General features: G+C 47.0%; 2 protein-coding genes across 2 annotated transcripts in view; one reads left to right on the top strand and one right to left on the bottom strand.

Moving 5' to 3' along the window:
* The window catches only part of PPT1 (palmitoyl-protein thioesterase 1), a 276,709-nt gene that overhangs the window by 137,554 nt on the left and 113,103 nt on the right, over positions 1–26,052 (bottom strand). The gene's annotated exons all lie outside the window — the stretch shown is intronic.
* Positions 4,964–26,052, top strand: part of MFSD2A (MFSD2 lysolipid transporter A, lysophospholipid) — a 43,379-nt gene continuing 22,290 nt past the window's right edge. The window contains exons 1-3 of the mRNA XM_063140813.1: positions 4,964–5,076; positions 13,852–13,977; positions 15,615–15,739. Coding sequence (XP_062996883.1) covers positions 4,987–5,076; positions 13,852–13,977; positions 15,615–15,739 — 341 coding nt within the window. The 5' untranslated portion in view covers positions 4,964–4,986. The remainder of the gene's footprint in view (positions 5,077–13,851; positions 13,978–15,614; positions 15,740–26,052) is intronic.

Genomic DNA, 26,052 nt, shown 5'->3' with positions numbered 1-26,052 from the left:
CCCTTTCCCAAGTTTTCAGAGGAACTTCTTCCTCCAAAATCCTCCTGGCCTAGCTGCTACACATTTGGTGTGTTCCCAGAAGTTAGGTTCTTGCTAGATCAAATCTGGTCTGCATGGAAGGGAATAGCAAAATATCAGTCCATACACCATACGTTTAATTAGGTTTGACCCTTGTGGGATACTGGGGCTGTCAATGAGTGACAAAACCCCAGTCTAATGGCTGAGTTCAGCACACAGTGTCGGCTTCTCACATAACTGGTTGTAGCCTGCACCACAAGAGGAACTAAAAGTCAGCCTGGGTAACTGAAGACCAGTCAGCTCCATGATTTTGCAGGGCCTTGGGAGACAGACTCATTAGTGGGCCCTTTTATCAGCAAAGGGAGTAAGAGTGGCAACTTTCACGTGCTCTCGAAGTACCAGTTGGGTCTCATCTTCATAAAAACACCAGAAGAGCCCTGTTGGATTTGGCCAAAGTTCCATCCAGTCCAGCTTCCCACTGTGGCCAACCACATGCCTCTGGGAAGTCCACAAGCAGCCAGGACATGAGGGCAATGGGCCTCCATCACTCTGGCTCACCACTCACCAGTACTCAGGGCATATCATCCCTGGACCCAGAGCTAGGGTGACCATATTTTGGAAACCAAAAAGGAGGACAACATGGTCGCCCCCCAAGGGGGCGTGTTCAGTACCAAGGGGGCATGCCCACCCAAACATAGCCTTGGTCACATGTCTGATTTTACAGCACACATTTAAGACAAATCTGTTCTACATAACATCTTAATGTTAAAATCACTGAAATAAAGAACAAGTGAGAGATTCAATGTATCTGAAGTTAACTTCACTCACTCCTACTTTTGTAGCTTTTGCTGTACTTTGAAGCTTTTGCTATACTCTGTGTGTTACATTCTCCCCTTCCCTCAAATATCTTTTCTGACTGTATCTTCTCACATTGCAAGCTGCTGTTGTTGTTAACAGTGTTTGCTACTGGCCCCAGATCTGTTTCAAATTTGGTATGGCTAAAGCTCTACCTAAAAGCTATCATGGTGCCAACTTTCAGCTCTTTATCTTTAAAAATGACAGCTTAAAAATAATAATTTTAAAACCTCATTTTTTAAAAAAATCCTAAAAAATCAATGGATGAATGGATCTGTTTCAAATTTGGTGTGGCTAAAGCTCTACCTAAATCCTTTCATGGTGCAAAGTTTCATCTCTTTATCTTTAAAAATGACGATTTTAAAAGTAATAATTTTAAAACCTCAATTTTTAAAAAATTCCTTAAAAATCAATGGATGAACGGATCTGTTTCAAATTTGGTATGACTAAAGCCCTTCCTAAGAGCTACCATTGTGCTAAGTTTCATGTCTTTATCTTAAAAAATGACGGAGTTATAAGCATTTTTGTTAATTCCCATTAGAGCTGCTCTTTCGGGGGGGGGGGGAATCTGGATTTCCCCTCCCCTCCCAGATTTGCCATCAAAAACCCGGACAAATCCGGGCACATCCGGTCATTTGGTCACCCTACCCAGAGCCCCCCTGCTTTCATGCTTCAACGGACTTTCTATGCATCGCAGGGAACTTTGAAGCAGGCTCTCAAGTTGTGGCCCTGGGGTTGCTGCCTTCCTATGAGGTGGCCTGCCCCCAGAAGAGAAACCCAGACGTGAGGAGGAAGCTACTCTGAGAGAGAACAACAGTGTTTGAATAGAGGGGGGAGCAAAGGGACGAGGGTCCTTAAAACAGGGAAGGGGACTTTCAGCACGCTGGCCTAATCTGGCCTTTGGAAATTCCCCCCCCCCATGGCCCTGCCTACTCTTCCCCCAAAGCCTAGAGGCTACAGGGGGTTGGGGAAGAGGTGGGGAGCAGAATCCCTTGTTATCTCCAACAACAATTTGGAGATAACAGGGGGATTCTTCTGGGGGAGGGGTGCATGCTAAGTGCTGTGCACATGGCCAGGACTTGCAGGAGCTCCTGTGAGCAACGGCCAAGTGTGCCTTCACTCCTGTTTATTGAAACAGAAGATGTAGCAGGTTTTCTGCAAGTGATGGCAGAGTCTCTTCCTTTCACATGCCTAAAGCATGTCCCTGATAGCCTTAGGAGGGGGTTGACCCAAATGTATGTGGTTCAGGTTCCCTCTGCCCACACACACCCTGTAGTTATCTGAACTCATTATCTGAACAGACATCCTGATTAAACAAAGTGACTGATCTCCTTAGCCCAACTAAGCATATTAACCGCCACCACAGGAGAGATCCAGGTAGGGGGAGCCTTGAATAGTGGCAGGGAGGCCAAAACATGCCCCCTCCCCATGTCTTCTAAATCAGTAAAGAGGTCATTGCAAAAGTTAGGTGGGCTTGTGGGGCTGCCTCTCTCCCCCCCCCCCACTTGTAATTCAAGCACTGGAAGGCAAACCGTGCCTCTGAATTAAAATTGGAAACAGGCTTCATTGTTACACCTCTGCAAGGGTTACATTTAAGAGTGCATAAAAACAGCCCTTTTTGCCGGGGCCGCCACAAGGCATTTTGCTGCCTGAGGCAAAGGACAAGGCGGCACCCTGCCCACCGCCACCCCATCTCCACAAGCAGACAAGAGCTGGCAGCAGGCTCTTACTTCAACCAGGGCGACCAGACAGCGTCCTCCACCACAATCTGAGGATAGCCGGCTTACTTAGGGAGCCACAAGGCGCACACAGCCCTGTCCTCTGACATTTTGCCACTACTTCTCATCCCTCCAGCACCTGCCACCTTCTCTCTGCCTAATGTGGGGTGGGGCAGGACCTCTTTCAGCCCGAGGGCTGAATTCCATTTTGGAGAAGTTCGGGGGGGGGGGAGCACTTTCCCATGAAGGCAAAAGGGGTGAGGCCAAAACCCCAAAAAATGCCACCATACTCTAGCTTAAAGCTCCTCATGCTGTAACTAAGCCTTTGGAGCGGGCATGTCAACCCTTTAGGCTGGCGGGCAAATGCACAAAAGCCAGGGAATCACCAAAGTGCAGAAAGGGGCAACTGAAATGATCAAGGGGCTGGAGCATCTCCGCTCTGAGGGAAGGTTGCAGCAGCTGGGATTGTTTAGCTTGGAAAAAAAGGAGGGTTAAGGGGAGACCTGATAGAGGGGCACAAAATTATGCCTGGTGTGGAGAATGTGGACAGGGGGACATTTTTCGCCCTCTCTCAAAATACCAGAACCCAATGGGATCATCCCACGAGGTTGATTGGTGAGAGATTTAGGGCAGATAAAAGGAAGTCCTTCTTCACACAGCACATAGAATTCACTACCACAGGACATAGTGATGGCCAGCAATTTGGATGGCTTTAAAAGGGGGGTGGATAAATTCCTGGCGGAGGAGGCTATCAAGGGCTACTAGCCCCGATGGTTATGGGCTACCTCCAGTATCCGAGGCAGTAAGCCTGTGTGCACCACTTGCTGGGGAGCATAGACAGGAGGGTGCTGTTGCTCTCATGTCCTGCCTGTGGGTTTCCTATGGTTGACCACTGTGTCAACAGAGTGCTGGACTAGATGGACCCTTGGTCTGCAGTATGGCTTATCTTGTGTTCTTAAGCAATCAGTGGTTGAGGGGAAACGGGAATGGGGTATAGAATCAAAGAATAGTATTTATTAAATTTCTATACCGCCCAATAGCCGGAGCTCTCTGGGCGGTTCACAAAAATTAAAAACATTCAAAGTATAAAACAACAGTATAATACCATAATATAAAATACAATAGAAAAGCTCAACAAGATTAAAACAGCAGCAATGCAAAATTACAAATTTAAAACACCCATGTTAAAATGTATTTATAGATTGTTAAAATGTTGGGAGAATAAAAAGGTCTTCACCCTGCGTCTAAAAGCATATAATGTAGGTGCCAAGCGAACCTCCTTAGGGAGCTCATTCCACAGCCGGGGTGCCACAGCAGAGAAGGCCCTCCTCCTGGTAGCCACCTGCCTCACTTCCTTTGGCACAGGCCCACAGAAAAGGATCCCTGAGGATGACCTTAGGGTCCGGGCAGGTACATACGGGATGAGGCCTTCCTTCAGATAGCCCGGCCCCAAGCTGTTTAGGGCTTTAAATGTTAATACCTGCACTTTGGTAAATGTTGATACCAGCACTTTAGTAGAGTTGGAAGGGGTCTACAAGGCCATCGAGTCCAACCCCCCACCCTGAAGAGTAGCTTCTGCAGAACCCCCAAGTGCAAAACTGGGAACCCCCCACAGGGCCAGAAAAGCCCCCCACAACCCCTGCCTGAGGTTGTGCACCCCTGGTCTAACAGTAGGGCCACCCCTGCTTTGGGAGACATAAGGACGAAAGTGCCAGGCTTCCCACTTCCATTCTGGAAGAAGCTGCAGCGTGCGCCTCAGGCACCTCAAGGGTGAGAAGCACAAGCAGCCTGTAGCCTTTGACACGTGCGGTCTTGAGCAGGGGGATACAGCTGGGATTAAGCCGGTTTAAGCGCCCGGGTTATTTTCGGAGGCCCAGAATACAAGGCAGAAGCAGTGAGCGGAGGCGGCAGGTGGGGAGGCTAAACTTAGGCGCCCGGCCGGCCTGAGTCGAGCGGGGCGCAGGCGACGCGTAAGACGTCCGGGTGGGTAAGTTGTGGGTGTTTGCGGAGGCGCGGCCGCTGATTGGCTCCTTTGGATTTGGGCATCGCGGCTCGCCGGGGAACGTGTACGTGTGAAAGGGGGCGGAGTGTCTTTAAGGGAAAGAGGCGGGGAGCGTCTTTTAGGGACAGGCGGCGTGGACATGAAATTCAATCCTCCGCCTCCCCATTCATTCGACCGCCGCGGCTGAGCGCGCTCGCGAAAACTGAAAGAAAACTTCACGATCCGTTCTTATCGGAGCCGCTCTCCGTGTGCTATTTGGTACTTCATTTCCCCCCGCGCGCTGAAGGAAAACCGTAACGAGAAACAGAAGAAGCGATCGAGCGACAAAGGGGGAGAAAAACTAAAACAAAAGAAGGTCTCCTGCGTTGCCTCGGGGTTCCGCGTGGGTTGCCCATGGCCAAAGGAGAAGGAGCAGAGAGCGTGTCATCCGCGGGGCTTTTGCAGCAAAGCATCTTAAAACAAGAGGAACTGAGCCGTCCCAAGGTAAACCCAGGCAATGTCCGGGGGAAAGGGGGGCGGGGAGGGGGGCAGTCTCCGTAGGCCGGGGGGGGGGGAAGGGCAGGGCGGCGGGAAATGCACGGAATTCCCGGGTGATTTGAAGCTGCAGCTCGAATCCTCCCTTTACTCGGAAGGAGCGGTAGTGGGGGCTTACTCCCGAGGAGTCACGGCTGGGAGGTTCAGGGCTGCATGTGTAGCACAGTTGTGAGCGGAGTGGATCTAGATCGTTAGGGGGAGAAAATGGATCGATTGGAATGTATATTATTATTATTATTATTATTATTAATTGGGCCAGGCGTGGCATAGATGTGTGTGGGGGAAGGCTAAAGCTTTGGGACAAAGAGAAAGAGCTGGAGGCGAGTGGGGTGGAATAGTAGACCCCCCATCCCCCGGAACACCCGAATACGGATTGTGGCGTGGCAGTGGATGCGGCAGTTCCGAATCCCATCTGGATTGGGCCGGGGGGGGGGGAGGAAGCGGGGCCCCTCCGCGCTCCTTATAAGGGCTACCCCTGCGACTTGGAGACGGCCGGGCTGGACGGACCATGCCTCTGACGCGAGCCCGGGTAGATCCGAGCCGCCGCGTTAAGGTTCGCCGTGCCCGGCGTCGGGTGGTGCGAGCCTTTCTGCGTCCCACGCGTGAGCGGGGCTGGAAGGAACCGGCGGGCGGGTGGGACCGAAGTAGGAGCCACTGGAGCCGGGGTGGGTGGCTGGGTGGGGAGGGGGGCGTTGTGGGTTGCCCTGGGGCTCTTAGGGCGGGTCGGGTCGGGTGGAATTTCAGTTACAGCCGGTGGTCGGGATGGGATTGCGCCCATGGACCCCCACCGCCTCTTGCCTTGGATTCCCTTGGCGGAAAAGCAGGCGTTGAATCCTCTGACCCGTCCAAGTTCATTCATAAGAAGCGAGGGCCCAAACGCTGTTAAAGGAGCCGCGGCCCTTTTTGGGCATGTGTGCTTCCCTTAAACACGCACCATTAAAGCCCCGCAGGCTAGCAAACTCTGTTTCTTCCCTCTCTTCCTCATTTAATTTCTCCTTTTTTAAAGTGGGGAGGGGGTGACCAGTCCCAAGACAGGAAGGTGAAACTAACAAAGCAACTCATTAAAAAAGAAATAGTTTGTCTGTTGCCCTTTGAGGAATAATAAGCGATGAATGTTTATTTTATTTTTATTATTGCATTTATATCCCACCTTTTTCCCCTCCAAGAAACCCAAGGCGTCATACATAATCCTCCTCCTCCTCCTCCTCCTCTCCATTTTATCCTCACAACAACAACCCTGTGAGGTGGGTTGGGCTGAGTGTGTGTGACTGGCTCAAAGTCACCCAGTGGGTTTCCATGGCCGAGTGGGGACTAGAACCCAGATCTCCTGACTCCCAGTCCAACACTTTAGCCACTACACCACACTGGCTTCCAATGTTAAGGAAACCCAATGGGTACTATCCCATTTTAGGCCTCTGTGAAGAAGACCCATTAAAATGATTGCAACTTGAGTTAGGCATGACTAACTTCAATCCAACTCATTTCAATGGGTCTACTCTACATAGGGCTAACATTGGATGCTACCCAATAACCCCTGTTGATGTTGGTATTAGTCGGTCATGTTGATCCTTATTCCAGCACTTGGATATCCTTAAGCAACTCTCTCAAAGACTCAGCCCCTTAGCCTGTGAAAGGGAGGTCCAGACATGGGTGAAAATGCAACCAGTCATGTTATTGGAAAATCCTCTGTGCTCTGCTGGGTGGCGTGAGAAGAACTTGAGCTTCCACGGGGGAAGTGATGCAGTGCCATGGAAATACGTGGCCCTCTTTTTTTTAGGCCCCTCCCTTCTCTCTTCCTCCCTACCCAGCTGCCAATTTCTGGGGAAGCTGCTCCAGCTGTTCTCTCTGCAGACGGATGCAGCTGCACTTCTAACTTGGCAGCTGTATTGCTTTGTAGAATCAGAGTTGATTGCCACTGTCCACCGGCTAGAGCAATTGCTTGCCTCCCACCGTCTTCCGAGAGAAGTCAATTGTATCTGCGTAAATCCATCATTTTTATTATGACATTTGGGGGCTGGTCTTCTGGACTCTGTATTGTCCAGATTTCAGAACGAGGAAGCTGTATGTCATTCTTATCTCTCACTTCCGAGTTACTGTATAGATCTGAGAGTTTGTATGGCTGGGCTGCCACCTGGAGCTTATGCTGGATCCCTGCCGCGTAAACCAGGAAGTGTGGCAGACTGTGTGAGTCTCTTCCCAGCAGCCGCTCCCTGTTCAAATCTCACTTCTACAGAAGGTAGCAGGATGCACACGATGAGGACACATGATGAGGACGGGGCTCCCGAGCCCTTAATAATGGCGCTGAAGGGGGAACTTCAGCAGGGTTAGCTTGTCATGCAAGCCACACCTGCTGAAATCTCCTCTTGTACACAGCGATTCAAGGTGTAAGAGCATTGTCCTCTTTTGCATCGGGCTTCAGCTATGGGTTTTAGCAAGCTGCAGCCTCTGCTGCCATCTGTACTACAGGGAACGATAATACTGGCCTACTTTTACAGAGCTGTTGTGAAGATTGCTGAGAGAACATGTGTGACTTCAAGTCTCTGCAACAGGGACTGGCAGGAGTTAGATCGGGATCTATTGAGAGTGATTCCCAGTAGATCTCCTGATACTTTAAATAGAGCAAGCGAAATTCCAAGGAAAACATATCATGGGCATGGTTGCTTATCTGTCAGCCTCAGTGTTCCTAGTCTGTAAAATGGGAGTACTAATTTATAGTTTTTGACCAGGTCTTTGTTCAGTTCTTGTGACCAGTTTTAGAGGGTAGTCTTAAAAGAATTCCTGTTCTCTGGGATGTGCATATAAAGGAAATAAATATACAAATTTGTAGCTTTGTATATATGCCAGTGTATGATTCATGGGGTCCAGTAGACTGTTGATTCTGCCCACTGAGCTACCATTTTGTGTCTGGCTCTGGCTGGTATACTTCTGCTTTCTAATAAAAACCAACAACCCTGAAATAGATCCTATGAGCCTGAAGTCTGTCCATATTGAGTACACTTGCAGCAGTGCAGTACAGTCCTAGTACATCCTATGCATGGGATTCAGGAGATCCGTGTTCTAGTCCCCAATTGGCCATGGAAGCTCGCTGGGTGACTTTGGGCCAGTTACATACTCTCAGCCCAGCCTACCTCACAAGGTTGTTGTTCTGGGGATAAAATGGAGAGGAGGAGGGTTATGTATACCACCTTAGGTTTCTGGAAGGAAAAAAGATGGGATATAAATGCAATAAATAAATATCTATTCAGAAATAGATATTGAGTTCAGTGGGGTTTACTCCCGGGGAAGAAGTATGTTTATAGTAGTCTTCCCCAAACTGGGCAATGGCCCTGCTCTCTGGGGATGGTCAGAGTTGTAGTCAAAGACATCTAGAGTGCCCCAGGATGGAGATTAGTGTAAAGGATCGCAGTCTTAAGAGGACATTGCTTCTAGGATACAAGAACTTGATCCCCTGTAGTGACTGGTAAAAAGAAGTGTGATTTTCTCCAGGAGATGATCATTCGATTAATAGGTTACATTTGTGGTGGTGCTCCTGGTTTAGATTGCTGCCACTTACAAACCTGCAGGGCTGTGTGTAGCTACATTGCGGCAAAAAACCATCTTGTGTCTTTAATACGTCATGAAACGGATTAGGGATACTGCTTGAAGTGTACTATTGCAGTATCTTGACCACAAGTCCGAAAAGTCGCAGAGTTATGCTATTTGGAAGGTTAAATGGTGGTCCTGTAGAAAAGGAAGTTTAAGGGTGTCTTAGTTGTACCTGGGGATATACAGATGTTGTTAAATGTGTTCCCTCTGTGGTTCAGGGATTGTCAGACAGCTTTTGTTCCATCATCCACTCAGAGACAGAATCGTGTGTTTTTAGCGGAATTTTGTCCTACTTGCACTAATTCTCATAAGAGCGAATGCGCACTTGCGCAGATGTACCAGTGTGTATTAACTAATGCAAATTAGCTCACATTTCCCCCTCCTCCAAAGTGAAGAGGCTGGTCTGCTGGGGAAGCTGCAGGTTGGATTCACAGAAATTGAAACTGTGTATTAAAATTTGCTATCAACTGGGCTGTTTTAAAAGAGAGTTTTTCAGTATTTAATTTTAAAAGAGCCTTTCTTAAAACATGGATTTTTATCGGCAGAGAAATCCTGCATGGCTGCAAGGGATGAGGGCCTATTGGGCCTAGCTGCAAATCTATTTAACCATGACTTGGATTCCAGATTGGGTTTAGACGGCACAGGAGTGGCACAGGTTCGATTCTAGGCCAGCCCTTTCCAAAGCTTTGCCGTGATGCACTTAATGTTATTAACATTTGTACATCGTGGCAAAGCTTCGTGAATCATTGCTTTGCCATGACAAAGAGGGTGGCTTGATTTTGAAATTTTTAAATAAAGGCTTCTCAGAATCCAATCTAAGGTTCCTGGATTATCTTGATGTAATCAAGCAAGTGTGAGCATATCATCCAGTCACTCCTGGTGCAAATCACTGGCCTTCCCTCCAAGGGGACTGCCTAATTTTTGTCTGCACTAGTTGCTGCTCAGGGCTTGCCTGCTTGCTTCTAATTGGGAGGTGAAAAGAAGGGAGAAACGAATTCTCAGGGTGCTGAATTTTTTATTGTAGGTTGTGAAGCCCGATGTGTTTCGGCCTGTACCTTTTCAAGGCCTTCAGGGGGTTGTAGGAAGATGTCTGCCAAGATCTTCTTATCAACAGAATGTCTTTCTCTGATTGTTAATAGAGATTGCTGTTAACAATCAGAGAAAGACATTCCGTTGATAAGAAGATCTTTGCAGACTACAACTCCCCGGAAAAGGCCTTGAAAAGGTACAGGCCGAAATGCTCCTTTCTCCCTTCTTTTCACTTCATTGGATTCTTTTCTCCCCCTGCTTTTGCTTCTAATTGGGAGGCACAACCAGAACTGTGGCTCCTGCAGAAACACACGCATGGCCACTGAGGCATTGCAAAAAGAGGACAAAAAGAAGACAGATTTGCATAAAATGTGCCTGTATAAGATGTGTATAGATGCAAATTTGGAACTAATTACTATAATTTAAATAGAATCTTAATACATCTCACCATAGTGAGGGAAGTCTGACCGGATGTCCTGTGTGTTGCTTCTTAGTCTTCTGCCCAGATGCTAAGTTTTGGTGGGCAGCTCCAAGGCCCCTGCTGGTCTCCATTCTTTTGGGTGTTGGACTGCACAGCCCTACAGATAGAGGATGCCTTCAAGTAGAGGACTGCCCTCTATAAAGTAGGGCACAAAGTCACCCTAACCCAGGGTTGGAGAAGGGGACTTCCTCTGAAGCTAGATAGTTTTTATATGTACGTACCAAAAAGTCAGTCTTTTGGACTGCAACAGCTAATTTTACTTCCAGTTTTAATTTGGGGGTGGGGGAAGTGACCCTTGGATTGATCGATGCTGTCCTAGGCTTTCCTCCTCCTAGCTGCCCGCCCACCCACCCACCCCCGGCCAAATGGGGATGAAAGAATGGATGGATTGGTAGTGTTCCAGCTGTTTAGCAGGAAGGGTGGGTCTTAATTAGTTTTCCGCCTCTTCTGGCACTGACAGCATTGCCACGCACAGCACAAGCAGCATACGCTAATTCTGGGCGAGCGTCTATTGTCTGTCATTGACACAGTCCGTTGACTGTTTGAGGTGGTGTGTTTGCGAACACTGAACAAAGCAAACTGTTGCTAGTAAGAAGTGGGAGTGACACTGTTGTCACACTTTTGCATTGGGCTGAAACAGACAGATGTGGCCTGATGGTCATCATAAGAACATAAGAGCCCTGCTGGAACAGACCACGGGTCCATCTAGTCAAGCACTGTTTTCACACAGTGGCCAAACAGCTGTCGACCAGGGAACCAGAAGCATGACATGGTGTAATAGCACCCTCCCACCCATGTTCCCCAGTAACTAGGGTACACAGGCTTACTGCGTTTGATACTGGAGGTTGCAAATAGTCATCAGGACCAACAGCCATCCCTCCAGGAATTTATCCAACCCCCTTTTAAAGCCATCCAAATTGGTGGCCATCACTACATCCTGTGGCTGTGGATTTCATAGTTTAACTCTACGCTGTGTGAAAAAGGACTTCCTTTTATCAGTCCTGAATCTCCCACCAATGAGCTTCATGGGATGACCCCATTGGATTCTAGTATTATGGGAGAGGGAGAAAAAGTCTCCCTATCCACATTCTCCACACTATGCATAATTTTGTACCCCTCTATCAGGTCTCCCCTTAACCCTCCTTTTTTCCAAGCTAAACAATCCCAGCTGTTGTAACCTTCCCTCATAGGGGAGATGTGCCAGGCCCTTGATCATTTCAGTTGCCCTTTTCTGCACTCATCCAAGGCTTTGCACTTATTAAGCCAAGGAAGAGAGGTTTGAAAATGAAAACAGCCAGTTGCAAAATAATTGGTTGCCATGTTGTTCCCAGTGAACGATGCAGAAGCTCAGGAATGCTTCATAATGCCTTTTCGTTAACAAAGCTGTTTTAGACTGGCAAGGTAAATAAAGTCTTTTGAATTGGAGTTGACTCTTTGAATTGCACCCTCAGGATTATTCAGTATTGGCTAGTTGTGTTTATGATCCTTCATGCGGAGTGCAACTCCCTGGGCATTTATTGTGTTGTGGCCTGCTGGAAGTTGAGCCACCACTATCGAGGGTAGCCACTTAGGAATCCCCAAAAGAGAGGGCCCAGATGTGCCTAAAAATCATATACATGAATCATTGAAATAGGAATATAGTCCTTCTCACCATAATGCAGAATCATAGAATTGTAGAGTTGGAAGGGGCCTAAAAGGCCATCGAGTCCAACCCCCTGCTCAATGCAGGAATCCGCCCTAAAGCATACCTGACAGATGGTTGTCCAGCTGCCTCTTGAATGCCTCTAGTGGTAACTGATTCCATTGTTGTACTGCTCTAACAGTCAGGAAGTTTTTCCTGATGTCCAGCTGGAATGTGTCCACGTGTGTGCCTACCTATTCAGTCTGCTGTCCATGTGCTCACCATGGATGAGCAGCAATTCCTAGGATTCTTTATCTTTAGAACAGACTTGCACAGGACAGTCCTTCAAAAAAAGGATGGTCCCCTAGCCACCCTTCAAAGAGAGAGTGGCCCTTTGGCAGGGCTTCCAATAAAGGGCTGTCCTCTGTAAAAGATGACACATGGCCGACCTATGCCATTCATATTGCAGCCCCAGGCAAACAGCTAAAATAGGAGTCTTCTTGAGGTCCTAGATGATTGGGGTATGTGGCTGATGGGCTGCATTGGGCTTGGCGGGTTACTAATCATGCAGGTCGGCATAACCCTTCAAAACCCTTCAACCGGGATGGGGAACCTCTTTAAAACCCTTCAACCACCATGTCTGGCCTGCAACCGGAGGGCCGATTCCCTTACTTAAGGTTTGGAGGTGGGTTTTCTAAATGTGAAACCAGGAAGTGGGGATTATTCCGTATGGATAACATGGAGTTGACAGTATGAGGTCTTGTAACATGGGGTTGACAGTGTGTGGTCTTGTAACATGGGGGTTGACAGTGGGTGGTCTTGTAACATGGGGGTTGACAGTGGGTGGTCTTGTAACATGGGGTTGACAGTGGGTGGTCTTGTAACATGGGGTTGACAGTGTGAGGTCTTGTAACATGGGGTTGACAGTGTGTGGTCTTGTAACATGGGGTTGACAGTGTGTGGTCTTGTAACATGGGGTTGACAGTGTGTGGTCTTGTAACATGGGGTTGACAGTGGGTGATCTTGTAACATGGGGTTGACAGTGTGAGGTCTTGTAACATGGGGTTGACAGTGTGTGGTGTTGTGCGGGAGGGGGCATAAATCAAGGACCGACTGCCTGCTTTCGTCGGCGGAAAGTTCCAGGCTCGGTCCCTGGCATCTCCAGCAGTGGTGGGGAACTTGCGGCCCTCCAGATGTTATTAGACAATAACTACCACCACTGGCCATGCTGGCTGAGACTGATGGGAAATGGAGCCTAATGCTGTCTGGAGCGCCACAGGTTTGCCGCTCCTGAGTCAAAGGATGCCTTTTCCTCGGGCCCTGAGGATCCATCACTCGTCAGGGTAGACATTCCGAGCTCGATGTGGTGATGGTCTGACTCAGTATAGCTCCATGTGTTACGTTGTGCACGCTGTTGTTTTTATTGCCTCTTGCAACAGAGGTGGGGAACCTCTTGCAACTCTCGGGGGCTGCATTCAGTTGAGAAGTTCTCGGGGGCCCGCATTCCAGTGGTGGGCAGAGCCAAAGGGGTGGGGCCAAAATTACACAAAGTACCAGCACATTGTAGTATAAATCTCTTTCTGCCAGTAACGAAGCTTTAGGGGATGCATTTCAGCCTTTCGGAATGGGGGGAGAAAATGGCACAAAAGCCAGGAAACCACCGAAAGATCAGTAGTAAGGGAAAGAGTGTGTGGCCATCTCGGTAACCCACGAGGGCCAGATTTGGCTCCCAGGTCTGAGGTTCCCCACCCCTTTGCTAGAAAGTTTGAGGTAAGAGACTTGGCTTCTAAAAAAAATGTGGGTCTTAATAACTTCATAATAGGTGCGAACTATTTCCTTACCACCGCCAAATGCTTAGAATCGATGTTATAGAAATTGCTTGCTTTTCTGTCCGTGGATATCTGAGGGTGGTTCCCTGGGTTTTAGACACGCAAGTACCGTTAATTCCTTGTACGGACACTTCATTGATGGTGGCTGACTAGTATGTCTCTCCTCCCTGCTTTTCCAGAGAGAAAGCAAAGGCAAGCTATCGATATGCAGCAAAGTGTGTTACGCCATCGGAGGGGCGCCTTACCAGATCACCGGCTGCGCCTTGGGCTTCTTTCTGCAGATCTACTTGCTGGATGTGGCACAGGTACGTCTGACTGGCTCGTCTGCTTGCGTTGAGGGGGGAAAACAAGGCGTGGCACTTCTGCTCATGATATATGCTGCATCTGACTCCGGGCGAGCCTGCTATTGTGCCAGCTTTGCACCTGCAGCAGTTTTTCCTGAACTTCTTACACGCTTAGATTAATTCTCGCCTACAGCCATGACTGATTGCGCCTGCACAGAAAACCCATCCTTGTGTGTCAAGGAGAAGGCATCTCACCATGCCTTCAGCTTGGCAGGCTAGCTTGCTGTGTGCAGGGATGTTTTTGGACGGAGGAGCATTCCCTCGTACAGCGTGGACCTGGGTTTGTCTTCTCCTACTGTTGCTTTGTGACAACTGGTCTCGACTTTTGTCTTCTGAGCAGTCAAACCCGCTGGCAGCCTGTTTGTATATCTGTAAAGACCGGTGGTTTGGGGGCACTGATCCAATGCCAGTGTTGGCTCCGTCCCCTGATCCACAGATCTTTGCAGATATTATTATTATTATTATTATTATTATTATTATTATTATTATTATTTATTTATTTATTTATTTATTTATTTATATAGCACCAGCAATGTACAGGGTGCTGTACAGAGTAAAACAGTAAATAGCAAGGCCCTGCCGCATAGGCTTACAATCTAATAAAATCATAGTAAAACAATAAGGAGGGGAAGAGAATGCCAACAGGCACTGGGTAGGGTAAAACTAACAGTATAAAGTCCGCACAACATCAAATTTTAAAAGCTTTAGGAAAAAGAAAAGTTTTTAGTTGAGCTTTAAAAGCTGCGATTGAACTTGTAGTTCTAAAATGTTCTGGAAGAGCGTTCCAGGCATAAGGGGCAGCGGAAGAAAATGGACGAAGCCGAGCAAGGGAAGTAGAGGCCCTTGGGCAGGCAAGAAACATGGCATCAGAGGAGCGAAGAGCATGAGCGGGGCAATAGTGTGAGATGAGAGAGGAGAGATAGGAAGGAGCTAGACCGTGAAAAGCTTTGAAGGTCAACAGGAGAAGTTTATATTGGATTCTGAAGTGAATTGGAACCGCCCAGAGAGCTTCGGCTATTGGGCGGTATAAAAATGTAATAAATAAATAAATAAATACAATGAAGAGATTTCAGAAGTGGAGTAACATGGTCAGAGCGGCGAGCCAAGAAGATGATCTTTGCGGCAGAGTGGTGAACAGAAACCAACGGACTGATGTGAGAAGAAGGAAGGCCAGAGAGAAGAAGGTTGCAGTAGTCCAACCGTGAAATAACCAGCGCATGAACAAGCGTCTTGGCAGAAGAGACAAAGCAGACCCTTCCAAATCTAGCTCTTCAGAAAAGGAGGCAGGGTGGGGGGGTGGAGAATGGCTGTGAAAGGAGTGCCCATGTGCTCTCTATGTCTAGCCTACTGCAGGAGTGCCGAATCTATTTCATCCCAAGTGCCAAATTCAATTTCTGCATTTCAGTGGAAAGTGGGGGCTGAAGGCAAAAGGGGGCTTTGAAAACGGCCTTGAAAGTTTCTACCCTTAAAGGTTGATGTTTTTTTAAAAAATAGATAGAAATAAACAGAAATAAATAATCAATGCGGCTTTGCCTTGAGATCACTGAGTTCTGTATCAGAACCAGTCGTAAACTGCTCTCCCTTTTCCCTTCCCGTAGCTGGACCCTTTCTATGCGTCCATCATCCTTTTTGTGGGCCGTGCCTGGGATGCTGTTACTGATCCGTTGGTGGGCTTCTTCATCAGTAAAACAACATGGAGTCGCTTGGGACGGTTGATGCCCTGGTAAGCTAACTGTGTTGAAATCTGCGGAGTGAGCGAACTAGCAGAACACCCATCAGTGTGACGGGAAGTGTGTGCGTTTGTAGCAGGGCTTGTTTGTTGCAAGAATTCTGGATGTGTGATGTGTGTTTGTGTCCCCAAATGCAACTTTTTCAGACACCTGAATGGTGGGTTTACTTATCTGTGGGAGAAATTAAAAGTGCTGCACTTGGAGATGCTGTTACAGTGGAATCTAATCTTGTTCCGTCCCAGTGACCACGACTGTCATGAATGCAACCTGCTCTTTACCAGTGAATCAGAGTGCTGCTGCAGAACGTTGGGAGCTGCTTTTTACACCCGCATATTACAGTGCTTGTCAGTTGATGGGCTGCATCGGGGAGGCCATGCTGCTCTTGGGTCACCCAGTAGCCTGACACAGCTTGGCTTGTCCTTCAACAGTGTCATAGGTGACAGGAAGCCTATAGGGATTATTTCTGAAATGTCCAAGTCCACGTGCACTGACACTGGGCCTCCCTGGGTGCAAAATGGACAGTGCTGGGTTCAGGAGATCTGCAAAACAAGAGGCAATAAGAATAGTGTATGTGTTTTTTTGTTTGTCTTGTTTATCCCTCTGGCTACTGGTCCAGATAGATCAATGTTCTCTTTGTCCATAACCAAAAAAGCATTGACTAAAGCAGCAGTGAGTTGCAATGTTTGTGGGCTGGTATCTATGTTTACCAATGGTAATAACCCTGATTGGAGCATTCATGTAACCCTGGAACCTGCTTGTGTTTGAGTGTGTGTGTGTGTGTAGTGGAGGTGAGTGTTGCACTCTACCTTTATAGATAACAGCATCTCTGTCTGAACTCTGACTACCCTCTTCAGCTGGCATCAGCAGTAGCCTTTGCAGGTCATGTTTAAGATATAACAGCAGCCTCAGCATCTGGGAAGTATTTGCTTCCGTTACCCAGAATAGGGGTTAGGCAAAGAGGAACTGGCCAAGGAGAAATTAGAGGCAAACGTCTGCTGTGAGGCTTGATTATAGTCTCCACTCCATCCTTTAGGGTTTCTCAAAAGTCCTGCAAGGAGACAACGTTGCATTTTTGCTTCCTCTGGCTTCAAAGCCCAGGCCTAGTAGAAGAGGCCCAAAATAATCCTCCTTCTCTCCTTGCTGGGGTTACAGGATTAGAAGACTGGGTGGGTTTCTGCTTAGCTAGCATTGAATGATGCCACTAGAGCTCAATCCAGGGCAGGCCTGGTAGAAGCTGGAGAAACCTTATTGGCATTAAGCATAGATAAGGGAGGCCTGTAGCAAAGAAATAAATACAAATTGCAACGTTGAGTACCCTTTTTTCGGATGCCAGCTAGCCCATGCCCTGTCTCAGGATACTGCATTTCATTCCCCCTCCAAGGGTCTGCCAGCATTTTGTGGCCACTGAATGTGCTTAGTCCTCATTGGGCTGTTAGTTGCGGGAGGGGAGGATTCTCCCCATTAGGGTTTTTCTTCTGCAACCTTAAGGCTCCCCCGAACTTGCTGATCTCTCTCTTGTGTGGGAGGTGCCACTTTGGCTATATAAAGCTCCATACTTTCTTGAACAGGCCATCTTGACTCTCTTTCTTCTGGGCACAGAGATCTATCAAATGCCACCACCCCGTACCGCCCAGGATCTTGTTCAGCGAGGCCCAGGGGTATGCAATTCCAGGCCAGGCTGTCCAACTTCAGGGGCGGAAGGGTGGTTCTCTACATTTGATGGCACCGTGTCCTTGAGTGCAGCAGGGAGCTCTTTGCCCATCGGGGGTGGGGGGAGCGGGGAAATTATTTTTATTTTAAAAAAACTTACTGTTTCACAGATGAGCGCTCGTGCTCTCCACTCCTCTTTTAAAAACTAAAACAAAATGGTGGCCGCGATGTCACGCGCTGCATGTAAACGCGGGCGACGATATCGCAACCATAAAATTGCAAGATCGTCGCCCTTTCACCCCCTCATCTTTCTGCCAAGACTCTTGTTCATGCATTGGTTATTTCTCGGTTGGACTACTGCAACCTTCTTCTCACTGGCCTTCCTTCTTCTCACATCAGTCCATTGGTTTCTGTTCACCACTCTGCTGCTAAGATCATCTTCTTGGCTCGCCGCTCTGACCATGTAACTCCACTTCTGAAATCTCTTCATTGGCTTCCAATTCACTTCAGAATCCAATATAAACTTCTCCTGTTGACCTACAAAGCTTTTCACTGTCTAGCTCCTTCCTATCTCTCCTCTCTCATCTCACACTATTGCCCCGCTCGTGCTCTTCGCTCCTCTGATGCCATGTTTCTCGCCTGCCCAAGGGCCTCTACTTCCCTTGCTCGGCTTCGTCCATTTTTTTCCGCTGCCCCTTATGCCTGGAACGCTCTTCCAGAACATTTGAGAACTACAAGTTCAACCGCAGCTTTTAAAGCTCAGCTAAAAACTTTTCTTTTTCCTAAAGCTTTTAAAACTTGATTTTGTTCTGACTTTATACGTTAGTTTTACCCTACCCAGTGCCTGTTTACCCTACCCTGTGCCTGTTTGCATTCTCTTCCCCTCCTTATTGTTTTATTATGATTTTATTAGAATGTAAGCCTATGCGGCAGGGTCTTGCTATTTACTGTTTTACTCTGTACAGCACCATGTACATTGATGGTGCTATATAAATAATAATAATAATAATAATAATAATAATAATAATAATTAATAATAATGAGGCCCTAGACTCAAATCCACATTCAGCCAGGAAGCTCACTGGGTGCCCTTGTATCAGTCCCTCTCTCAGCCTAACCTACATCACAGGGTTGTTGTGAGGATAAAATGGAGTTGAGTTCCCCAGAAGAAAAGCAGAATATAATTAAATGGCTTGACCACAAGGGACCCCTCCCCAACCTACTGGTTTTTATTTATTTATTGAGCCTTCATGGGTCACTCTGCTTGATTTAGCAAAACTCACAATCACCAGCTTAAAAGCTGTGCTGAGGGGTGGCGGTGGGTTGGGGAATTTCCTACACAAGCCTCCCACACAACCCACAGATCTCTATGTGTACTATCATGATGCTGCAGTTTTTTAAAATTTACACTCAATCTTAGTGCATATTTGTTGACCAAATTATTATTTTTTAAACTGCACCCCTAATTATTATCCTTTTTCATCCCCATTTAATTCCCTAGCCCCCCTATCCTTCAGCACATTTCATGCCGTTTTAAATCCTCTGTAAAAGTTCCTTCCAATTTAAAAACTACGGGTTTAAAAAAGAGAGCCCTTTAACAAATCCCGTTACCACTTATTATACCCATCAAACAAAAAAGCCTGAATGAGAAAGAGGATTGGTGTGTGAAAGAAGGGGAAAACACCACTGCAGTGCTTCACTGGAGAAACCCTGCCTTCCAGGGCAAGGGAAGTCCAGGATACGCACATGACCACACCAGTGTTCAGTGGGTACCTGAGTGCGGCTATGGTGGTAGATGTCTGGATTGTGACAACTAGATTCAAGCTTTCAGATGTCCCTCTGCATGCATGAGGCCTAGAAACGTGAAAAACACACCTCAAAGGCAGTTGCTCTATTTAGCAGGTTTGTTGTGGATGAGTACTTGGCCACATGTTTGCCAGTTCACTGTCCTGATTCAATCACATGTAAAGCAATGTTGAGCGTGGGGGACGGTGTCGTTCTTGGGAGGTGAGAGATTTTTACAGTTAGGGTGTCTGCATTACTCATCGGTTATTAGTATTGCAATGCATAACTTGTCTGCAAGTCAGTTGTTAGTAAAGCAGGCATGATGATTTGATGCCTGCCTGCCTGCCTGCCTGCCTCCCAGTCACGCCTCCTGCACTGCCTGCACCTTCCCCCACGCGTACATGGAAAAAGTTACGAAGGTGGAAGGGATTGGTGTCTGGGCCGTGCTGAAATGATTATGACTTCGAACCAGCTTTAACTGCAAATAACCTTTAGGAAATCCTTTGCCAGCAGCCTTATTGTGGAGTATAATACTTCTCCTGGCTATGACATTGAGAGCGTCTAGGCCATTGTCAAGCTGGAATTGAACTGTGACTTTATCTTACTGGTACTTGCCTGGTGGTTTATGGCACCTTTTGAGGCGTTTCTTGGAACAAAGTGCAAAGCTTGCTTTTTCTTTGGAGGTGTTTTATCCAGATGTGTTTGTGCTGAATACAGTTTCCCCAAACTGGAGCCTTCCAGATGTTTTGGGTCTACTGCTCCTCCCGGCCAGCATGGCCATTGGTGTTGTTGTCTGGGAACGATGAGTGTTGTTGTCTGGGAACGATGGGTGTTGTAGTCCCAACACATCTGGAGGGTGCCAGGTTGAGGGAAGGTTGGTTTATTAGCTTCCTTAAAACCATTGCTTGTCCCTCACTTTTGTATCTTGGGTGACTGGTTGCAAAGTCTCTTCCTCCAGAGGCCTGGAATAGCAGTCTTCTCAGAGCAGTTAAGTCTGGCGATTCCTGATGCAAGAAGCAACTTACGAGGTCGTGTCCTGATGACTCTGAGTCAGCTTGTCTCCCTCTAAAATTACCTCCCTTTCATGCACGTCTCTTAACAGTCTACTAGCATTCAAGAAAGCTATAAAGACTGATCTCTTCCGGCAGTCCTATCCAGTGGAATTTTAAGATATTTTTAAAATGTTTTTAGGATGTTTTTAACAATGTATATTATGTTTTAATTGAGTATTATGTATTTTATCGTTTATTGTTCCCCACCTCGATCAAAATGGAGAGGCGGGTAAGAAATAAATTATTATTATTATTATTATTATTATTATTATTATTATTATTATTATTATTATATCATTGCAGAGTTGATATGTAATAATACTCCTGCAATACACACCAATATATGGCTAGTCAGAAGTAGTCCCACTGTGTTCCATGGGGCTTACACCCAGGAAAGCACATATAGGCCTCATCTACACCAAGCAGGATACTGCACTATGAAAGCGGTATATAAGAGGCAGGAGCCACACTGCTGCTCTATAGCAGTATTGAAGTGCACTGACAATTGTTGGAGCCCATTGGTTTTCATACCATTATATCCTGCTTGGTGTGGCTCCTGCCTTTTTATATGCCACTTTCATACTGCTTTCATAGTGCAATATCCTGCTTGGTGTAGATTAGGCCATAGACTTGCAGCTTTATTTGTAATACTGCCCACAACTTCTATATCTGTAGCCTGGCTCCCTTATTCTAGTGGTGCTCAAACCATATTCTGGGGATCTTTAGTGAGAGAATTGGTACGGGAGGATGAACCTTCGTTGAAAGATGGGATGTCCTACTGCTATCCATATTGCTCCTTCAATGTGGAGTCTCAAGGAAGTGCTGAGTGTGTTCTGGGATGCACACTCAATTCACACAATACGATGGCAGGGACCAAGCAATCTAGGCAACACTGTGTGTGTGGACTGAGTGTCCTACAATATGGGCCAAAAAATTTTACTGATGGGAAATCTCTCTGTGGATGAGCTCATGCGGAAACTGTTCCTTGAAAGGAGACATTTTTAATAAATTCTCAGGGTGGGTGGATAGCTGTGTTAGTTTATTGCAAGAAAAAATGCCGAACACATTTATTCTATAGCCCATGAAAGTTTATGCCGGAATAAATTTGTTAATCTTTACAGTGCCATACAATCTTTGCTATTTTTCATTAACACAGTCTTATTATTGTGAAAGTTTTAACTGTCTGACACAGAAGCAAGACTGTCTTTTCCAAATGTACTTTTATTACATTTTTAAAAACACAACCATAAGTGGGTTTTGGGGGTTTGCTTTGGGGTTTTCCTCCCTTTATAGTTTCATTTAATTTGAACCTACACTCACAGCAAACTTCCTTCTTTTACCCAAGAAGCAAAACTTCTGGAAGAAAGCCATTTTACACATGCAGAGGAAACAGTTAAAACTAGCGAAGTTATGTGGCCTGGAATTGGATGGGAGGAGGCAGAGAGGTGCGGCAGCAAAATGAACACACCATCTGGGCTCAGCCAATGGAGAGCCAGGGTGTGTGCACGCCGCGGTCTAGCCTGTTCATATATCTCTGCTGATCGCCACGCCTCGGTTCGGAGGTTATTACAAGTCAAACTGCTGAGAAACTCGGGCACTCTTGGGGTGGGTGGGATGCAGAAGAGAAGAGCTGGCTGATCCTGAATTGTGCAGCTGACATCTGGGCTAAAAAAAAAAAGGGCGACTTGCAGGAGATCCCCCAAAGGGGATCCCCATTACCTCCGTGAATGAAGTTTCTCCCGACCTATGTAAAGTTTGTGGAGATAAAAGTGCTGGGAGGGGACAAAAGGGAAAAAAAGCTTCTGGAAACACTGAGTAACTAGAAACCACCGAGTACACTAGAAACAGCAGGGAGAGAGGAGCGCGCATAGGAGGAGCATCTAGAGTGTCTGTGATTTCCTCAGCTTCCTAGACACGTCATCTTTGCTTCCCGCGTCATGGGAAATGACTAACCGAGCAAAAAATGTCCATGTGTCTCATTAAAATAATTCTTCTTTTCCCCCTGCACTGCCTTCCCATTGTGTGCAGGATGCATAAAAAGTTTCTGCCTGCCCCTGTGAGATAAATTTAACTCTCAACCACGTGGCTGCAGTCCACAAAGAGAAATGTGCTTGTCTCTTTCTGTCCTGCTGGAAGCCTTCCTGATACCCCTACAAAAGGTCTTCCGGTACCATCTCGGCTGCCCTTCCTGATTGGAGAGACTGCTACAGGCTTGCTCTGCAGACTGACCCATATTCTCTTATATTCATTAAACTTGCAGTCATGCTGTGCAATATAAATGGGGGGGTGCAGACCCTGCCCCAGAGCACTTACAATTTATATTAGACATTGTGCTTTACGTGTGGTAACTTTGCCCAGGAGCTGGTAATAACTTCTCTGGGGATAATGCAGGTGGTTTTGGTGCTTTAAGCAGAAAAGCTGAACGGCAGCGCACACACATAGCATGTGGTGAAATCCGCAGAGACGTTTCCTTATGCAAGTTTCACCAAAATGAACGGGAATTGGGCAAGATGCTGCTTATGTGCTCTTGTGCAACTGCTGCTCATTTCAGGTGAGGCCTGTGCAGGAGAACTTCTCAGTGAATTGTGCTTCCTAGATCAGATTCTTTCTCTGCAACCTTTAACAGAGCCCAAAATCCAAGTTTAGTTTTCAGTGCGTGTACATGTAAACTGGTGCTCCTTTCCATTATGCTTCTCTTAATTAGCCAGGAGATGAAAAGAGAGAAGGCGACCAGCAGTTTCTTTTATTGAGCATTAACCCATCTTGTGCTGGCCATGGTATCAGCCTATGCACAGTGCCAGGGGGTGAAGGTTTCTTGGCTAGATCCCTGCCTGCCTCCACTCTCCATGCTTATTAGCTTGGAAGAGATAACGCCGTCTTTTCTTAATTATGCTCAAAGCATAACCACACCTTTCTGTGGAAGGGTTAAGCGTTTCTCTCTCCTAGCAATTGAATGGACATTCTTTTTCTCTCTTTCTCCTGCATGTCTTCTTCTGTGCCTATGTACTTCCATTGATAACATATCTTTGCCACAGAGGAAGCTGAACAACGTACTTTGGTTTTCTGGAGCACAAGTGATACAAGAGTCATGAAGTGATAAAGGATCCGATTAAGGGGGAGAGTTTTGGTCCCTGTTGTCTATACTTCAGGGAAAAACCATTGGCTTACTGCTCTCAATCACCATTTTTGAAGAATTGTGGCAAGCTGTGAATTCTTCCGTTTTGATAGTGAGCTGTTAGTGAAACGGGACCTATTCCAAAGTAACAGTTTCCCCACTAAAATGTGTAACAAGTCAACATTAGTGTTCTCTTTTATTATGTTAGGGCTCACCACTACTTGTTACCTCACACAAAGGGTTTGGAGTTAGAATAAATAGACTAAAAGAGCCAGTGTGATGTAGTGGTTAGCATGTTGGACTGGGAGTTGGGAGATCCGGGTTCTAGTCCCCACTCGACCATGGAAGTCCACTGGCTGACTTTGGGCCAGTCACAGACTCTCAGCCCGACTAACCTCATAGGGTTCCTGTTGAGAGGATAAAATGGAGAGGAGGAGGAGGAGGATTATGTATGCTGCCTTGGGTTCCTTGGAGGGGAAAAAGGTGGGATATAAATGTAATAAATATGGTTCCCCAACATGCAGTTGTGCTGGATACCCAAACAGCGGAGAGAAGGAGAGGATGTCTATAATAGCCTTCCCCTATCAAGTAGGAAAACCTAATGGGGTCAAAACAACCCCCATTTCCATCCCCCAAATTGGCAAAGGTCAAAGGCTGTGCATGCATACACTGCCCTCATGCTGTCATGGTTGGAATGTTGACATCAGAAGACGGCCTACAACTGGGAACCCTCAGCCAGCCAGGCCTAACAGTTAGGCTTAAGGCCTAGACTCTCAGAGGATGCCTGCCCACCCTCAAACAGGGGATCAGTTTGAAGAGTCCTTTAGGGAGGGGCAAATGGCTTCTTGCTGGACATGTGTCCCTCTGAGGCAAACTTCCCTTTTCAACCTAGAAAAGCTTTCTGGGGCTGAGGCAGAGAGGGAGCAGGCTTGCCTCACCTTGGGCTCCCATACAACTGGGGTGGCTTGAGGGCTTTGAACTGGGGTGCAATGAGGGTCTCTCTGAGCCCATGGCAAAGACCTGCAGTGGCTTCAGGGTCCCAGGGGAAGAGGTGCAATGTCACACATGAACAACCGGAAGCCATTGCAGGCACAAGACAGATGCCATGGTAGCACCTTTGCTTGTAAGCACCCTAATTCTAGCAGGGTGGGCGGTAGCAGTGCATCACTAGGGCTCGGTTCTATGGAGCTAGCTATCTCCAGCTTCCTGGCTGGTCCAGCAGAAGCAGTTTCACTCTCCAAAGCCCACCACAGTGAGCCTGCAGTCTGCTTTCAGGAGCTGGGCACTGAGGGGACTGCAGTAGTGGTTCCATTTGCCCTTTGCCTCCCTCCATTACTTTCCTAGTGATTTTCACGCCCCTTACTTACATGCCTTGTAGATAAATGCACCAACATTTCCTAGCTTGCATGACGATCCACACATATCTATATTACTTTTTTGTGTCTTAAAGGGGGGAATGGGACCGACTTTTGTCAAGCTTTCCTAGCTGGTCACCAGCAGTTAATTCTTAATCGCCAGAGGCAACCAAACAAGTGGTGATTTTTAAAGGTCCGCCTTATGAGATCATGCATGTAAAATCCAGACCCAAAGAAAGCCTGTTAAATAATTCCAGTGTCTCTCCCTTTCTGGGTGGAGGAGATGGCGTTTAGTTCCTCGTTTCGCTTTGACACGCACAGCATGTAAACTTTCTTTGCTTCCCTCTCTCAATTTTATCTCCTTGAGTAGACAAACCATCTTGCCAATCGCTTCTTTGTTACTCACAACAGGTTGTTTTTTTTAAGCTCAGCAGGCTCTCTCCTGCTGCTTCCTTGAAGGGGATTTGGTCTTTGCGATCAAAGCCCCTCTCCACAAAACCTTACTCAGCTCTTGGAACGTTTGCCTCTTTCCCTTGCTCTGACGGGCCTGGAATTATAAACTTGTAGGGCTGGAAGCTGAAGCTGAAGGTCAACTAATCCCTTGGAGCTGAAATAGTGGGTTGCACCACCATTTATTAGGTAGAATAACATTAATACTTGGCTGCAATTTCAAGTCCACCAAACGCTTCCTATGCCTCATGTCAGTATTTCCTTCCTTAAAGAAGGCCGGTATTATTATCCCTATATTTCAGATTGGAGACTGGGGCCGTAGCTAGACCTAAGGTTTATCCCAGGATTGTCCTGGGGTCAAACCTGTTCATCTAGGTGCCACACAGGGGATCCAGCGCTCAGGCAGGGACGAACCTGGGATGATCCTGGGATAAACCTTAGGTCTAGCTACGGCCTGGGAGATCATGGTTTTCATGGAAGAAGTAAGATTCCCCCCTCTTTTTTATTTTTTATTGAATACATTGAACTCAAAAATCAAGAATAAAAATAAAACATAAAACTATACGTATCAATATTTATTCTATATCCCTCCGCGCTCCCTCTACACACTTGGTCGATTACAGAGTTTCCTTCTTACTTGGAAGAAGTAAGATTTAGATGGCGGACTTCCCAGTTCTTGTATTCCTAGACGCTCTCTGTTACACAGGGGGGAAAGAACCTGACTGTGTGTGTGCGTTGGCATCTGTTGGCAGCTGGAGGGAGTTTGTTATGTTTCAAAGAGATGTTAATGCCAAATCAGGCCTGGAATAAGTAATACTTTTTAGTGTGTTTGATGCTGCTTTTTTGTTGTCGTTGAAATGCACTTTCTCGTGCTCCAGTTATCTGTGTCTGTTTCCGGC

The sequence above is a fragment of the Elgaria multicarinata genome, chromosome 13 (genome assembly GCF_023053635.1).
Source record: "Elgaria multicarinata webbii isolate HBS135686 ecotype San Diego chromosome 13, rElgMul1.1.pri, whole genome shotgun sequence".
In the NCBI taxonomy this organism is placed as follows: Eukaryota; Metazoa; Chordata; class Lepidosauria; order Squamata; family Anguidae; genus Elgaria; species Elgaria multicarinata.
The sequence above is the reverse complement of the archived record's forward strand: the minus strand, read 5'-3'. Positions and strand labels throughout refer to the sequence as shown.